This window comes from Trichogramma pretiosum, unplaced genomic scaffold (genome assembly GCF_000599845.2).
Source record: "Trichogramma pretiosum strain Unisexual culture from Peru unplaced genomic scaffold, Tpre_2.0 scaffold2, whole genome shotgun sequence".
Taxonomy (NCBI): domain Eukaryota; kingdom Metazoa; phylum Arthropoda; class Insecta; order Hymenoptera; family Trichogrammatidae; genus Trichogramma; species Trichogramma pretiosum.
Window position 1 is genome coordinate 1873680 of NW_019641687.1, and position 17834 is coordinate 1891513.

The 17834-nt window shown below is 39.7% G+C and overlaps 1 protein-coding gene across 2 annotated transcripts; it reads left to right on the forward strand.

Moving 5' to 3' along the window:
- Window positions 1-1009: 1009 nt before the first annotated feature.
- On the forward strand, window positions 1010-17640 carry LOC106655231 (piezo-type mechanosensitive ion channel component-like). Of its 2 annotated transcripts, none has more exons than XM_023461318.1 (33): window positions 1010-1336; window positions 3443-3526; window positions 4043-4258; window positions 4341-4567; window positions 4637-5068; window positions 5773-5820; window positions 6441-6552; window positions 6665-6774; window positions 6847-7113; window positions 7179-7523; window positions 7599-7747; window positions 7820-7963; window positions 8018-8148; window positions 8216-8358; window positions 8428-8604; window positions 8677-9199; window positions 9260-9355; window positions 9413-9855; window positions 9917-10319; window positions 10484-10891; window positions 11834-11967; window positions 12318-12500; window positions 13123-13466; window positions 13670-13750; window positions 14147-14575; window positions 14658-15014; window positions 15087-15234; window positions 15297-15670; window positions 15741-15867; window positions 15927-16635; window positions 16703-16946; window positions 17023-17250; window positions 17308-17640. In XM_023461318.1, the coding sequence occupies exons 2-33, from the start codon at window positions 3463-3465 to the stop codon at window positions 17435-17437; spliced, it is 7926 nt and encodes a 2641-aa protein (XP_023317086.1). In that variant the 5' UTR covers window positions 1010-1336; window positions 3443-3462; the 3' UTR covers window positions 17438-17640. The 2 variants fall into 2 exon arrangements, with proteins under 2 accessions (XP_023317086.1, XP_014230998.1); XM_014375512.2 differs by lacking the exon at window positions 10484-10891 and adding an exon at window positions 11421-11486 and having other exon boundaries at window positions 17308-17639.
- The last annotated feature ends 194 nt before the right edge of the window (window positions 17641-17834 follow it).

Here is a 17834-nt window from a genome sequence, read left to right on the forward strand (position 1 = left end):
CCAAAATATGACCATATATTTGTTTACGTCATTGGCTATTGATAAAATAATGCAAATTTCAGCACGATTATGTAGGAATAGGCAAAGCTAAATTAATTCATCGTGTTGCGACACACGCATAAAAAGGTGTACGAGGGAGAGGCACGAGCTGTAGTGCAAGGAAATATCACGCCTGTGACTATTCGGGACGTTCCACCTCGTAATAAATAATAATGTGCTCCGCGTGCTTTATTCAATTCGCCTTTTTTTCCTCTTTCCATGGCGAGCTCGTGAAATAACTCGTATGTATCATATACGCGTGGGCTTCCCTATACAATTTCTCGCCAGGACACTTGTGCACAAAAGACACACAAAACTATCTTCGTCGTAACTAAACGTAACGATCGGTGATTTTTTTTCGAAAAAATTATCCGAGTGCACGCGAGTCACGCTGGAGCGCCGAACGCGGCGTATAACAGGTGTACGGCTTTGTCCAGACAAAAACTTTTACGAGCTTTCGCCGCAAATCTGCAGCGGCGCCTAATTATAGCCGCTTGTATTTAATGCTGCTCGTTCAGCCTATGTGTGTGTGGGCTATATTACACGGAGCGACAAATCTAGACTCGTGTATTTCCGTCTAAAGTTAGATCAACCCACTTAATTCTTCGAGATTCCAATCGAGAGACACGGACTTGCTTTTCTCTCCTCCCTCTCGCTGATCTGGCATAAGATATCCGCGGCTGAACTTTGACATAGGGCCCGCTCCGATCCTCTTCCACACCTCTTAATTCTTGCCACTACCCGCGCGTACCATGCTCCGAAAGCCCCGTTTACATAGCTGAGTGCGAGATAATAATGATGATAATACGAGAATGACGTCGTACTCGTGCCGCGCCGCTGGCTGTGCGCGGCAGCTACGACTGTATCGTGCATTTGTCGCCGCGTGTTGGCTGTTGTGTGCGCCGTCAATCGGCTCACCGTCCTATACGCACGCTATATCAGCCTGACGGCTCAGTCTTGCGCTAGCGCGTGGCCATGATGCTGTGTTATCGTGCATTAGTACCCGCGCCGCACCGCATCGTGCTCCAGTCTGTATTTACACTGCGAAGAGGTTATGATCTGAAATAATAAATACTGATCTCGCTTCTGTGTATACTTATAAATACTAGCCATCATCTGCATGCTTCGTCAGAAAATATATACTGCAAGTGAGGCGAATGACAATGCCTTGGTGCTTGTGTGCGTGTGTGTAGTCAAGTGCCTATTTTCTCGTGAGTAATTATTAGCGTGTAACATTGGCTTTGCCGGTGCATCGCGACCATGTAAACATAAGGAGCGCAAATTCTCGTAGCAGCAGGTGATTATTATTCCAAGTGTTATTGAGACGTGCTGCAGGCACCTATCGTGTGCTCAGCTGATTGACGATAACCGGCCGGCTCCGCGTTCGAGCAGTGAATCATATTGCCGCTCTATATTAGATATCGTTTATTAATCGTGGGCCGAATTAAGAGGCGACGATTTCGACACAGGCGCGATCTCATCGATTGACCTTTTTTTTCGCTTTTTATAATTTTCCATTGATTTATCGACGTTCGTTCGCGCGACGTTTTTTAAACTTATACGTAACATTAGCGTATAGAAGATAACGAGGCATTATTTCGCCTCGATCCGAAAGAGATAGCTACATATTTTGTGTAAACTTCCTTCCTATATTACAACGCGCTATCGAGTACGAATTTTATCTCCCTCGTAATTAACAAAGGCAGCTGCTTCAATGGATAATTATGTTCTGTGTAATATGTTTAAGGAGAGAAGATTGGACGCGCTCGAGCGACGATTGGCTTCAGCCTTCGGTTCGACGATAATAAGCGCATGAATAATTCTATGACCGTATACAAACATGCTCGTATCGAATGGACGTTGAAATCGTCGGCCGCGCACATACACACGCGCGCAAATCCATGCGTTCGAACGAACGTTAGATAATTGAAATTTTAACAATTACATGCTCTATGCTTTCCGTCGTATGTGCGTATGGACGCGTGTGTCGACCATCCCGAGTTATAAAAACGTTTGTTTTGATTTAGTATGGGCGCTATTTTCGACGCCGCTGCTCGGTGAGCTCGTCGTGCTGCATTATAAAATACGCGACGGCTCGTGTCCGCGCAGGCATGTTACAACATATTTTCGCCTTTTCAACGATCGCCACATGCGAGCGCGTGTCGCGGCTTTTATCGCTCTCCTCGCTGATTTTTCAAACAAATCGACTACGTTCGAGCTGCAAAAGCTTAGAATTCGCTGATTCGCCGCAATGCTATAAGTAAGGTGACAACGACCAAGTTGTCTTTTCACTTTTGCTGATTCGCAAGCGCCAACTGTTGAATGTTAATTATTGCGGAAATGATTTTCAGTCGATACAGGATATATTGTAGAATGATAAACGATATGCTTTGTGAAGTTTTCGCTGAAAATGACTAATATCGTTCATATTCTTCTGAATCATTCGCGCTATAATAATATTTATTATTTATTTTCTACAGCGAGATTGAGAAAAAGATTCGGTATCGTAGACAAAACAGCGACAGACTTAATAGCTTACGGCAGTAACTAATCTCGTTGCGATGCCATTTAATTATGAAAAATAATCAAAACATCGCGTAAAAATTATCTTAATAACAGACTCGAATGCAGACCCGACACGAAAACGTCATCAGTTGCGACGAGTATAATCAACTCCCTTTTTTCCCCTTTCAATATATTCGCCCGCATCGAGACGCCGATCCTCGCGTGCATCACGCATCGTGTCTCTCTCACTTAGTGTACTTAATGAATCCGTCGCCGAAAGGGGTGTGACACATCAGAAAATGTGTATGCACCTGACTTTGTTTACAGCCAAAATGCTCGATCGAATTTAAAATAACAATGAAAAATAAAACCGTGCAGTCCATCAAAGTTTGATTTTTATCAAGAAATGTTACATTTTCGATTACACTTTCTTAGTCAACCTTATGATGATTGAAAGATGTAGGTGACCTGATTTGCCGCTGGGTTGAACACGGCGCTTGATTATCACAAAAGATTAATGCATTTTCACTTGGAAAAATTAATGATATAATATTGCTGAAATTTTTTTAATCGATTTCACGCGTCAACATTATTGCAACGAATAAACAGAAAAATTGTCTCTGTTCCAAAATGACAGAAACGATGTTTACGCACGCTATGTGGCTTTCTACGCGATGCCATGCTCGCGTCCGATGTCAAGATAACATCGGCTTGGGGATATCTTTATATAAATTGGGTTTATTTTTTGCGTTCCGATAAGACTGATGCACGCTTCCTGATACTTTTCACTCAGCCGACGCGATGATCGCATTACACCTCTCGGTTTATTGCCCTCTCCGATGTATTAGCAAAAAATTCAATCAACCAGTAATAAATAAAATCTGCACTTTCTTTATAGGATAAGCAAACGCAAGAAAAATGACTCGATACTGGCTCAACGTGACCTTCATAAGGATCATTTATCCTGCCATCCTCGTAGCGTGTAAGTATATCAAATCTCGAATGGCGAGCGTTGTTGAACTATTTTTTTCGAGCTTTTCGTGTCGCCTAAATTTAGATAGTGCGAAAAACTCGAGTCATCTTTATTCTTCTTCGTGAAATATTCTAAACGCTAGCTCTTTAAAAATCTCGCGGGCGAAAACAAAAATATATAAAAACAAAAACATATTCACGAAAGAAGTGGATACAAAGAGAAAAGCAGTATCATACCACACGGCCAAGTGTGTATGTGCTGCTGGTCGGGTAACGAAGAAAAAAAGCTCAACTCTTCGATGTCATGGACTCGGGTTTTATTACTTCGTGATAGATAACAGTTCCGCTGTTTGCTCCCACCTCGTTTCTCGTCCTGAAAATGTTATTGCCCGCGCAAGTTCTTTATTAAACGATGTGCGCCTAGCACTAGCACAGACGTACGGCGCAAAAGTAGGTTACACCCCAGCTGATCTTTTAATTCCATTTTTTTTTCTCTCTCCGTTCGCTCTCTTTTTTTCGCAAACAGGCACGGTATGGAGACCCGTGGGATTGTCGCTGGTCTACCTGGGGCTGGCGCTCGTGTCGCCGCTGGTGCCGGTGCCAACGGCCAAGTCCATGAAGGGCCACACCGGCAGATACCTGAAGGCCGCTATCGCATTGAGCTTCGTCCTGGTGATGCTTCAAGCGGCTTTTCAAATCGTACTTGCGTCGCTGCCACCTTACGGCTATTTCCTGGAAAATTGTACGGAATATTTCATTCGTCACGCTAGCTGATCGGTTGGACGCGTGGATAGTTATAATTGTAATTCGTTTCGATCGCACAGGTGAATTCACGGAAACGCTTCTGAGGCACGTAGGTCTGGTGAGGTTGAACCAAGCCTCGGCATGGGAAATACTTTTCTGGCTGACACCGGAAATCGTCGTGTTCCCAGTCACGCTGACGATTTATTGTCTGTGCCGTCGGCTCACCCTCAGTCCCGTCCAAGGAGATGAGAATGTCACAGCGACCGTTGAACAGTACGAGAGGCGCTCCAAGGAGCGTTCGGCCAAGGTAAACTTCGTCATTTTCGTACAAAATGTATCTCCTTGCAACTGTCATTGATGTACATTTGCTGAGTAGATTATCAACTTCCTCGGCACAATCGGCACCTACGTAGTTTTGGCAGTGCTCTGCTGCGCAGCGGCTCTCAAACCGTCGGTCGAGGGTGCCTTCTATTTCCTCGTGTTCCTCGGCTCGGCCACCTGGTGGGCGTGCCATCGCGAGCTTCGTCGAGGATTCGCCGTGGTCGTGCGCGTCCTCATGTTCGTGGTGGCCCTGCACATCTTAGTGCTGCTGTCCTATCAGAATCAATGGCCGCAGGAGTACTTGCCGAGCAACGGCACCTGGGCCAGGTACTTCGGTCTGGTGGCCGTTTATCAGACCAATTGTTCCGATCCGAGGAACGTCGATTACATCGACAGCGCCGATTGGTCCACCTACGCCTATTCTTTGAGGATGTTTCTGCTGTACTTTGTGCTCGCTCTGCAGTCCAAGTTTTTGTTCCGCAAACCGGTAAGTGGCGTATCAAATTTATTTGGCCGTGTTTTACTGACGATTTATTGAACGGATATTTTTTTCCCAATCATCGGTATCTTGAGTCATTCACAAGGGATCAAACTTGAAAAAGTAAAGTTATACCATCTTGTCAGTAACTTTAGAAGTAGCGACTCTTATTTTCACTAACAAAAACTGTTTTTTCTTTCTCATGTGTCATGTCCTTTTCGTGTTCTTATTCAAAAACTAAATAAAGCTCGAGACGAAATAAAAGAGGAAAAATAAAAGGGAAAGAGGAGCTTTAACTAACTAGACTTTGCAGGCTAAGCAAAGAACGCGGCTGAGTGGTCGTTTGGAAACTTTGGACACGCCGTTATCGCGCCACGTGTCTGTGCACAAGAGGACACCGTCGCAGCGCTGGCAATCGGCTCGACGAAAGGCTCGCGTAAGGATAATAAACATCCTGCATGGGCCGAATTTTTAGACTTTGACGATGTTTTTTTTCTTTTCTTTTTTTTTTGTAACCACTCGATCATAATTGCCACCGACTCTGTACATAAAAACCCCGCTGTTGAATCGCTATTCGCTATGCATATAAACAAAACCGCAAATTCTAGTTGAGCGTCACAATTTTATAAGTAATTTACTAATTTGCACAGTATAAGTTATTATTTTTAATAATTCTGGTTGCTTCTACGTATTTTGGTTTTTGCATATTTTAGAACAGAAACGAGATTGCTGCGCCGGGGACTCCAGACGAAAGGACGCCCGTACGTATTCATTAAGTAATGCTTTTCACATTAATTTTAATGCACAGGAATGCAAAATTGAAAGAACCGCAACAAGATTATTTCGTAATTCAACAGTAAAACCGTAACAAATAAAATTAGATAATCGGGGCGAGTAAATCAAGTAAAGGTATTTTGTAATCGTATTCGATATTTTGCACTTGCATTTAAGCTGCTACACTGTAACGAGCTTTCTCTGACTTTATACGGTATTTTTTGAATGGTGAAGGTGTTAGTGTTTAACCGAGTTAGTTTTTTTGTTATTAATAATTGACTTTTAAATGTTTTTAAATGGATGGTTTGGTGAATTGCTTAAAGAGATGCCAAAGCCTGGGTGAAATATGAACATTTTCAAACATATTTTCCGAGATTCCATTGAATTTTTCTTGAAAAACCTATTAGTTTTCTAGATAATAGCAAAATGAAAGCCTTTATGCAGCTCTTTAGAAAATTACTCGAGAAAATAGTTCGATTTTGTCCCAGGCCTTGCGTTTTGCCAAACAAATATTTTAAATTATCAAAAGATATGATAATATCAGAATAAAACCAGTCTTGCTCGTTTTATTTACCTACATTTGAAATTCAATTTTTTCCTCCGATAGCTAATGAGGTTCGGCTCGGGTCGCACTGGACTGCTGCAAGACTCCACGGGCAGTGTCACGGTCCCGGACGGTCCGCAAGACGACAGCATTCAAATGGCATCTCTGAGCGAAGGTCAGCGCAAAGAGAGAGAAAGAGAGACGAACCATAAAACGTCTAATTCATTTGCGTAACTTACGCTAATGGAAAACGAATATAAAGCAAATAATGATCTCTGCGTGCACAGGTGCTCCCGAGGAAAAACCAGGCGTATTAGAACACGTCGTCATGGCGGTTTACTCTGTTTTTCAACTGGTCGTCAATTCATCCTACTTAGCAACGAATATTATTATGATGGTACTTGGCTTTTTTATTGTTAATTTCTCCGTAAGATGGGAAGTAATACGATCAATGACAAATATTTTTTAGACATGGAGCATAATGTACCATAGCTGGACGACTTTTGCTCTGTTGATCTGGGCTTTAATTTTGTGGATGGTACCGAATAAACGAGCATCGATGATGAGTTGCTCGCCTTTTATAGTATTTTATTCGACTCTTTTGATACTCGTGCAGTACGTGTACAGTATGGACCTGACCGAGGAGGAGCTGCCAACGGTGATACACGGCATAAACATGGCCGATATCGGCTTCAAGAAAACCAACGAACTCGGCTGTTGGCACATAGTCGTGAAGGTACGATTGCATCGGTGTCATACAATTTTCTCAACGAATAAACGATCGACTCTCGACTTTGGCAGTGCCTCTTCATGACGATGTTCTGGATCACGATGAGGCAGTACACAGCGGAAAAGATGAGGCAGCGCAGCTCGTCGACGCTTCGGGACATGGTCGCGCCGCTGCACGTATCCGTGACCACCGCCACCATGAGCAATCAACAGCAGCAGCAGGAGCAAGACAGCCTGCCCGAGATAAGGAGCAAGTTCATGAAAAACGTCGGCAAGATGGTGAAAAAGTTCCTCACCAAGTATTGGACCGCAGTTCTGGCAATCATGCTCTTCACCTCGGGCATCACTGGCGAGCGCATGACCGTCTTTCGCATCATATACATGTCGCTGTTTTTGTTTTTCATCATCTCGTTCCAGGTGATAATTTATCATTTGATTAGAGTTTATTTTCGATCGCGCATCTACGATGCTTACTCATGCGAATTTTTATAGATATCGTGGATGGCTTGGAGAAAAATGATGTACGCTTTTTGGATCACGGTCATCGCTTATTCGGTTTTCATGTTGATTCTAGTCTATACGTATCAATTCCGCGATTTTCCCGATTACTGGGAACGATATCTTCACATTTCAAAAAATTTGTAAGTTTCTTTCCCAAATATACGGCCCTTCCTCGTCAAAAACTGACATTATCGATTGAATTAATGTTACAGGCAAGAAGATATTGGCCTGATTACCTATGCAACGAAGGATTTGTTTTTAAAACTTCTCACGCCAACATTTTTCGTCATAATCACTGTAGTGCAAATTCACTATTTTCACGATGACTTTCTCGAAGTAACAGACATCAAACGAAAGTAAGCAAAAGTATTGAGAAAAACGTCAAAATATTCACCGAGATTTTATTATAGTTTCAGCGATGCTATACTCATTGACAGTCTCGGTCACTCTCCAAACACGGTTCCTATCGTAACACCATCTGAAGTGTTCACGAGCTCTAATGAAGAAAATAAGCATGTTTTTACGCTCAAAGAGTTAAAACGTAAGTACTGTAATCACAAAAAAGTAAAACTCGGTACTTTCAATCTAAATTGTGATTTCGCTTTCAGACATGTCGAAGCTGGAAAGAAAAGCTCTTATGAATAAGATCAGTGCTTACGTTTACGATTTTTACAATCACGTGTGGCTCTTTCTCGAGATACACATGCAAAAGATTATTTTCACCTCTTTCATACTATTTTGCATCAATGACGTAAGTTCTCGTTGCGCTTTATTTTAATGTCGATCGCTGGAATCTAGATTTATTTTCGTACGTTCGTAGGTATGCGCCATAAACTTTTTCTTCGTGCTAACCATAGCAGTGGTTATAAATTTACGACGTAGCACGCAAATATTAGTGATTAACACGCTAGCGACCGCAGTAGCTGTACTCATGGTAATCAAAATGCTCTATCAAATAGACTATATCAAACACAAGGATTGGGATCGTAACTGTACGGTAAGTTGAATAACTTGTGACCGACGAAAATACAAAATTGGCTTATTATTTAATTCTTAATCGTTCCCGTAGGAATATATGCCGGGAAATTCAACGAGTAACGAGACGATTGTCACAAAGACTTACAACATGGCTGAGTGGATCGGTTTTCAAAAAGTCAGCCAAGAGATTAAACTGCCAAAATTACTCGAAGGATACATCGGTGTGATTGTCGTAACAACGGCTCGTTCGATAATTGGCATTAGACAAATGTTTTACAGGCAAAAACATAATGAACCACCTGAGACGCCCCTCGTAATGTTTCCAAACATTAAACGTGCCGATGCTGACAGGGGTATCGATTTCTGCCTCAAATTTCTCTTCAATTACGGCTTTTACAAATTTGGATTCGAATTTTGTCTTCTGGGCATGGTCGCCCTGATTGGCACGAGACTCGACTTTTACTCTCTATTTTATAGTGTATGGTTAATGATACTGTTTTCGTTACATCGAAAAACCGTATCGAGACTTTGGCCGATTTTGAAAGTTTTCGCAATTGTACTATTGCCGTTCCAGTATGCGCTCGTCGTGGCACCCCCTACCTGGCTGTGTATTAGTAAGTCTATTTGTCTATTTGTATTTTAGATAAATTCAACTAACAATACCATCGTTTTAGATTATCCATGGAGCGATTCAGATATTTTGAGAGGTTTGCAAGAATGGATGTTCCTGCCAGATTTAGATTCTAGGCCGAATTCAAAGAAACTTATATGTAAGTACAAGTAAATTTTCTCTTGATTTTGCATATCTAATGGCATTAAATTTACAGGTGATTTTATTCTATTATACATGGTGGTCCGTCAAAGTTTAGTATTTCGTATTGAGGCGCGGCACGACAACAGTGGTCAAGAGTTTGTTGCTGCTCACAATTATTCCGTTTACAAAGATATGGATAATCCTAATTTCGTCAATCCCGTCAAGGACTATGTATCACAAATTCACAATTATTTAGATGTCATCAAACGAGGCGGTATGATGAGTTTGATGTGGTTCACACTGTCAATTATGTTTATGGCCGGAACAAATAGGACAAATCTCTTTTCTTTGGGCTACCTCATCGGTGCCTTTGTTTTTCTTTGGCAAGGCAGCGATTTCTACTTGAGACCGGTGAAAATTATACTCAAGTGGTGGAATATACTGCTAGGCTACAATGTATTTGTTATATTTTGCAAAACCATATTCCAAGGAATAGGATGTGTTTTCATTCAAAACGTAAGTCAACATTTGATCTATGAAAAAAGGGCATTTAATATTATGTTACTGTATTTATTAGCTCGAAACTCATGCTTGCTGGGTAATACAATTGCTCGGAATAGCTTGCTTAAAAAAATTCGAGCTATCTGCGGAACAGTTCAAGTCCAGCTCAGTTTGTGAAGTGGATCGCGAAGACATTGGCATGGTCTGGGACGGAGTCTGCTTCGGTTTCTTGCTCTTTCAAAAGCGTCTGTTTCGCAGTTACTACTTCTTTCACATAGTCGACGAAACCAAAGCCATGAGCATACTAGCGTCGCGTGGTGCCGAATTACTGGAGGAGCTGCATCAGAAACGCATCGGAGAGCAGGAGAATGTGGAAAAGGCTATTTTGCAAAAGATCAAGTTCAAAATGGATAAAATCAAAGCCAATCAGAGGAAAATACAGGGACCTAATTACAAGGAACCCAAAATTCATAAAGTCGGTAAGTTATCATCGATAGACTTCATTCGGTTAAATAAAATAGTTTACATTAAACTATTAACGCAAGGGATCAAACATGATTATTTTTAACTTTATGATGAGCACCCCTCTCAAACACACATATTTTTGTACTGTCCCAATCACACTACTTCCATGAAAATGTAGCACCACTAGCGAGATCGTCGAGTATGTCCTCGTGCATATCCTCGACGCGTACGCCTCCTCAAGGTTACCAAACGCCAATCGACGACGGCAACGATGATTACGATGAAAATCCACCCTTGACGCCACAAGCCACGTCTTTGCTGCAAGCACCCTCGCCTAATTCGGCGATCATGACCGTAAGTTTGGAAGGATATCTGGAGCCCACTCGTATATCCTTCAGCTCGCCACCAAATAGCGAGCTTAATCCAAGGGTAGCCTCACCCGACGAGACTTTTCCGGTGTTTTCACCGCCACCTCACTATCAGACTAGTAGAGTCGAGCTGAGGTCTTACAGGAGAGAATATAGTTTTGAATCCTGGAAGGGTCAAAGAAGACGATCTATGGCTTCGCAACGATCTCACCACACATGTAATGAAAACAGGATTTTTTTCTTCTTCGTTCAGTAGCTGGATCGATCCATGTGTGCTATGTATAAAAGCTTTGACTGGTGGCTTTTAAGTGAAACATTTTAATCTCAAGAAGCTCTACACTTGTAAATAAACGAAGCGCAGCAAAGCTCTGTGGAATGATTTATTTTGAGATTAGGTTCTTAGCGGGAAAATTTCCGAGATATGTAGCTTAAACTAATCTAATACTATACTTTACTGTGTTTTTGTAAGTGAATCATCAATAAATTTGATGAAGTAGATGTTCTATACTAACATTATATATTTTTAACAATTCATAGATATTAATTAAAATGTAAATTAATTTTCAGATGTGTTGTTTATACACTGTTAATATAGTTGTAGCACCTATAATTTAATCGTTACTTTTCAGGATTATCCATAAACTTCATTTTTAGCTCACATGAAATAATTGAATAATCATTGCTTAATTTTAAAGCATCGATCAAACATCGAAGTCTTAATTTTTTTTTAATTGTTTTAATTCGCAGACAAACTGTATAAAGCGCTCGATCGGCCAACTTATATGCGCGGAGAGCCAAAAACTCATGCACAGGGTAAAAATTTGCGTAATGACTTTTTTACAGCCCTGCATTATATCCTTCCACTAACAAAAATCACTCGCTGTACCAGAGAACCGGATTATCCTGAACGAAATTTCGATTTTTGAGTGAAAAGAATTTTTTGTAAATAACTTGTAAATTTTGTAAATTTTTGCTTTACGTTTAGTTAGGTGTGTACTAATAATCTTTCTATTTCCTTTACTCCTAGAACACGTAGACGTGATCTTTATTTGGCAATTGTAACATATCTCTATCCTCACCATTAATCATACGTGTTGCTTATTTTTCTGATTTATTAATAAATGCTCATTTTGGTACTGATTTTAAATATATTTTGTTAGCTATACGATCGGGGGACTACTACATGTTCGATCACATGGACGACGATGACGATTTGACCGATTTCTACCCCGAGAGATCTGGCTCGGAAGATGATCGGACTGATAATCAACAGCGTAGAATGACTGTTTCACAGGTAAGTTTCTTGAATGAAATAATTTTAAATGATCAAATGAACAGAATGTATTATCATCTCGGCATGAAAACATTACATAATAATACTCTTGAACATAACACATGGGTTTTTTTTTTAAAGAAAACAATTTACATGTTTGATATTTGACTCACAAATAATTTTGATGAGTTTTTGCATTTGTACATTAAAAAGAAATTTCTTTAAATCTTCTAAATCTTAAATCTAAATCTCCGAAACTACATCTATACACACATTACACACGAGATAACGACACTCGGTATAATAAAGCTCTCAGGGTTAATGAATGTATGGTTCTGTTACTATGCAAACACGAACGATGGGATTTACAGCTGATGAACACGCTCATCAAAACCGACATTGAGGTAGCTGCTCATGTAGCCCTTTACGGAGGCAGCCCCAAAGACGCCCTGAAGATGCGACGCAGAAGCGTACCACCGATGAGTAGCCACAAGAAATCAACCGTTTCGTATCTAAGTGCTCGATCAGAGTCCGATACGGCCGCGGCCACTGATGTGAGGATCATGTCAAAGGATCTGCATGATTAAAAATATCTGTCTTCTTTGTTTTATCTCACTGATCGTTGGTTGTTGTTAATCAACTCATCAGATCATTCTTATAGCTGTTGTTTTCTCTGCATCTGTATTATAAATATTACATTTTCTTCGTTGTTGCAAGGACGGGTGGATCTATGTAGATAATCTTCATTTGGAGCCTTATTATTGAATTTGCTAACTTAATAATTTCATCTATCTTGTTCATAACACAATTAAATTATTTCTAAATTACATAATAACCATTTGAGCATCGATTTTTGTTAATGGGTTTGAATTAAAGGGCAAAACTGATGTGCTTATTATAACGTCTCTATCACTCTATTTCACTCTATTTTACCAGAAGTACTTACTTGTGTTATTTGGTTTCTGGAAAATAAATAATAAGCTTGCACTAGTTGGAAAGCTGCAGCCGCTCTAAACCATAAAATATTACGTAAGGGAATATAACGCGGTGTTTTGTGCACTGTATTGTAGCCGCAGTAGTTGTAGATATTATTAAACGTTGGGGCAGAGTTTCAAATCCATGTGGTTTATCCTCGTATTTGCAGGAAAATTAATATATTTTTTATAATTTACGCAGCTACCGGAGCAAGACACCGTAAGCTCAGGCGACGATGGCGACGATGACACCGATCGCGAGCTTGTTGACGAATTGGACAAATCATCGATCAAAGAAACCGACAAAGCAAAGAAAAAAGGAGCCAAAGTATCATTCTTGACTTACTTTAAATTTGTATGGGCGTTTTTGAACAGCATCATGGTCTCTATGACGAAACACCTCAATCGCTACTCCAACGATTATCGATACGTCAGAAAAGTACTTGCGAAAGAGAAGAAAATACTGAAAGCAAAGCCAGATTTTCGCATGGGTACCAGACTGGGTATCAATAAAATTTGGCAGCCTCTACCAATAGTGAGGCAAGAGTAAGTAGACGTATTTGATTGCTCTGCTTTTTCCGTGTTATAACATTGAAAATTTCAGTAGACGCTTAAGTTTCATGAGGAATCATTTTAGAATTCACGTAACTTTGATTTCATGAAATCGTCACCAACATACCTCATTTATAAAATTATAACGAACTTGTAATATATTAGTTAGAAGAGTAGTGAAATGCTTGCTTTGATAGATCAACAGAAGTGACGGGGCCAGGCGTAATCGAGGATCCAGGCGAGGGAACGAGCCGCAGAGTCGACGCCGATATAAAAAGGTATACAGTATTTTAGAATTTTTTCGTGGTCGTTTCCGTTTTTACAAATTCTTAATTTCGATTTCCGACAAAAAATGCGCGTTTTTTATTGTGGCTGGTAGTATGACTTGTTGTGTGTACCATGCAGGAAGGACAATGCGCTGGCGCTGCCGCACATCCGTATATTAGCTCCGAGTATGGAGCGAGGATTGGATATGTCCTCGTCTAGGTATTCACTTTTCACGTCACGAAGCATGAGTGTTCACTTACTGTACATATAACATGAAAATAATACATTTGACAAAATGAAAATGTTCATCGCTGTAAAAATGCTACCACCACGTTAAATCATAAATTTGTAGTTTTCCGTCTAGCCGAATTCCTGAAAATATTAACGATTTGTTTTTATTTGTCTAGTACAATTACATATCCAAAAATCGATGAGGAAGAGGTGGAGTTGTCGGAAAAAGACCAACCACCGATCATTCAATTAGCCCAATCGATTTGGTTTGGAATTCTAGCCCATTCGACCTTTTTTTGCTATTTCATGGTATTTTTGCATCAAATAAAGAATGCCTCGTTGCTCTCGACGCCACTGCCGCTTATGGTCTTTCTTTGGGGCTCTTTGACCATTCCAAGACCTTCCAAAACATTTTGGATTACTTTGATCGCCTACATCGAAGTTATTGTCATTGTCAAGTGCATTTGTCAACCAGCTATTTTGTCGTGGAACAAAAAGGAACTATCCTCTTATCCTTTCGAGATACCGAGAATTTTCGGAGTCGAGAGGAAGCCGAATTACGCTCTATGGGATTTGTTATTATTACTAGTCGTATTTTTCCACAGGTAAAAATATTTTTTTTGAATACTAAATAATACATTATTTTTTAAGAAAACTTTTTTTTCTAAAATTTGAATGTTTTTTAAGATTCATGTTAAAATCCTTGGGCCAATGGACTAGTCCAACTTCGACAAGATTGCGAAAATATCCCGCTGGATTAACACTCGCAACAGTAAGACAAGCAGGAGGCGACGCAGACAACGAAAGCGTGATCAAAGTAGCTACCAATGAGCCAAATAGCGGTGCAAGTAGTATTATAGATAAATCTGATAGCCAAAGTGTGGAAGTGACCACTCCGAAGGGTCGAGTTTTAAAATTATACCCGAGAGGCGAAGGCGATGAACCAAACTTACCACCTAACATAGACAACGAGGAACTCGTTGTTATAGAAGCCGTTGAGAGAAATGTCCTGGATGAGAGTCTAAAAAATGCTGTGTCCTTGTCGTATGTTTTTTTTTTAAATTATTAAGTAAAATGATTTTCGGAACAAATAGTCAGCTATTAATTTTAACGCAGGCTCAACGCACACTTCGAACCGATTAAGGCATTTTTCCACAGCATTTTGGATCCTCAAGGAAAAGAAAAAACCAACGTCTACGCTTACATGTTTTTTTGTGACTTCTTTAATTTCTTACTATTGATTTTTGGATTTTCATCCTTTGGTGTATGTATCTAACTCAATATTTTCTTAAAAATTGCAACGGATTAAACACAGATGAATTTCAGGCTCAACAAGGAGATGGTGGAGTGACGGAATACTTATCGGAAAATCGTGTTCCGCTGCCATTTTTGCTCATGTTGCTCTTGCAATTTGCTCTGATAGTCATAGATCGAGCATTATTTTTAAAGAAGTCTATACAAGGAAAGCTAATTTTTCAGTATTTCTTGGTTATCGGTATACATATCTGGATGTTCATCATTTTACCAAGTGCTACCGAAAGACAATTCAACACTAAACTAATACCTCAAATATGGTACATGGTTAAGTGCTTTTATTTGTTGCTTGCTGCATACCAGTTGAGACTTGGTTATCCGACTCGTATACTGGGCAACTTTTTATGTAAAAAGTATTCGATAGTTAATTATACATTATTCAAAGGGTAAGAGAATGCTAGTTTTCAGGATCTCGACCGTTACAGCTCACTTTATGATAAAATAATTTTTGTGTAGTTTCATGGTCGTACCGTTCCTGTTTGAAATGCGAGCAGTCATGGATTGGATTTGGACCGACACATCTATGACGGTGATGGACTGGTTCAAAATGGAAGATATTTTTGCTAATATATATCAAATTAAGGTAATTTTTACTATTATCAATTTATTAAAAAAGATTTATAACCAAATAAAAAATTACAGTGTATGCGTGGATTGGAAAACGATTATCCTCAAGAACGAGGAGTGAAAAAGACTCAATGGAGTAAATACCTCATTGGAGGTGGAGCTCTTTTCCTTATGATTGGTATGATTTGGTTCCCTCTACTACTTTTTGCTCTAGGAAGCAAAGTAGGCATTGCGAATATACCTCAAGAAGTCACGCTGAATCTTCGAATCGGCTCCTACGAACCAATTTACGTTTTATCTGCTCAAAACAACTCGATCTTCGAGTACAGTCAGCAAAACTACGACGATCTGCGAGGAATGTACGAAGTTACGCATAGAGACAGATCAGCTGTGACTTTTTTGGAAAATTATCAGAACACCGATGTGGCAGCTATTAAATTCAGTACGGAATCTGGCAGAGTATGGAACGTCTCACCACCCGATAAAGATCGGTTGAAGACGGAATTAGCTTCGAATTATACTGTGACGATTCACGTGGAATTGACAATAGTTCGTAGACCCCCATCGAAAGAAATGTCTGGCGTCACGACATTTGTCAAGGACTTTTTTCTTGAACCATACGTCAATGGAACATTTAACCCGTCCAGAGTAGAACTTTTGAAGGCGCTAAATGGTACGGGCAGCGATGTGAAATTGAAAAATATTCTACCCATGTTTTTCAAAGTGACTAGTCGAGGTGTAACGATTGTTCCACAACTTATGAGACCTTTGGTGGATATTAGAAGTGAGTATCGCGTTTTTGTTTGGAGCAAAGATGGATTATTTTTGAAAACATAATATTAAATTTGCAGCCAGGGCAAATCTTGAAGCAGAAAACAGCGCTTCGAATGATTTATATCTCTACCGAGATGTCGTGCTACTTGTGGAGAATAATTCTTTAAATCAACAATGGTTCTCTGTTAGTGAACCATGCAACGATACAATTTATAACAGTACATTAAACGAAATACCTCTGAATGATTGTTCCTACATAATGATGTATTTTTTCAATGACAAAATGTTTCCCGAAGGCCTGAGTTTTATCAGCGGCTTGGGGTAAGAAAACAATGTATATGTATATGATCCTTTTTATTTACAACTATATACAAATGTTTTGATGGTTTTCTTGTAGTATTTTTGGTTTGTATACCACAGCCGTTATATTGGTGAGCAGTTTTATCAAAAGAATGGTTAGCGATATGGCCCCGAAAATTATGTTCGAAGATTTGCCTTATGTCGACCGGATACTGCGACTCTGCCTTGACATCTATCTTGTCAGAGAAAGCGGCGATCTATGTCTGGAAGAGGATTTATTTGCCAAACTCGTTTTCTTATATAGATCACCAGAAACTCTGATAAGGTATGAATCTCAGATTTTTTTTTTCAACAGTATCAAAATTAAAATTTTATTTCGCAGGTGGACCAGATCACCTGAACCGGGTGAACAACCCGATGAGAACGACGAAGAAAATTACAACGAAATAGATGACCGTGGTAGCAACCCGGACGAGCCGGATGAACCGGATCAACCGCGAAGGCGCGTATAAAGTCGTGCATCGTGAAAAATATTGCAGGGACAATCTCACATTTCATGATGAATGATCACAAGTGCGAGTTATTTAATTAGATGTTTTTAATTTTTTTATACTTATATTATGTGATTATAATCAAATGCACTTTATGACATGCATTTATGAAGCGAGTTTTCATTATTAATAATATTCATTTTCATGTTCCAATACATAATCTAAAAAAGAATATATAATCAGTTTTATCTATGTTAATTTAATTGTAAAATAATGATAATCTAACTTAATTATATTGTTTGTATAATACTTAATGTTGTTGTGTACAACTTTCTGAAAAATGTGATGTATATTTATATATTTGTGTTAAAGAAAAATGTCAACAGCGTACAATGAATGTTATAAAATAACTAGAGAA

What these genes read in the sequence shown, in the direction of transcription:
- LOC106655231 (XM_023461318.1), top strand. Translation starts at nt 3,463, where the DNA reads ATGACTCGATACTGGCTCAACGTGACCTTCATAAGGATCATTTATCCT. An exon ending in ACCCAAAATTCATAAAGTCG is followed by an intron (nt 10,320 to 10,483) that starts GTAAGTTATCAT and finishes ATGAAAATGTAG; the next exon opens with CACCACTAGCGAGATCGTCG. An exon ending in GTCGACGCCGATATAAAAAG is followed by an intron (nt 13,751 to 14,146) that starts GTATACAGTATT and finishes TTATTTGTCTAG; the next exon opens with TACAATTACATATCCAAAAA.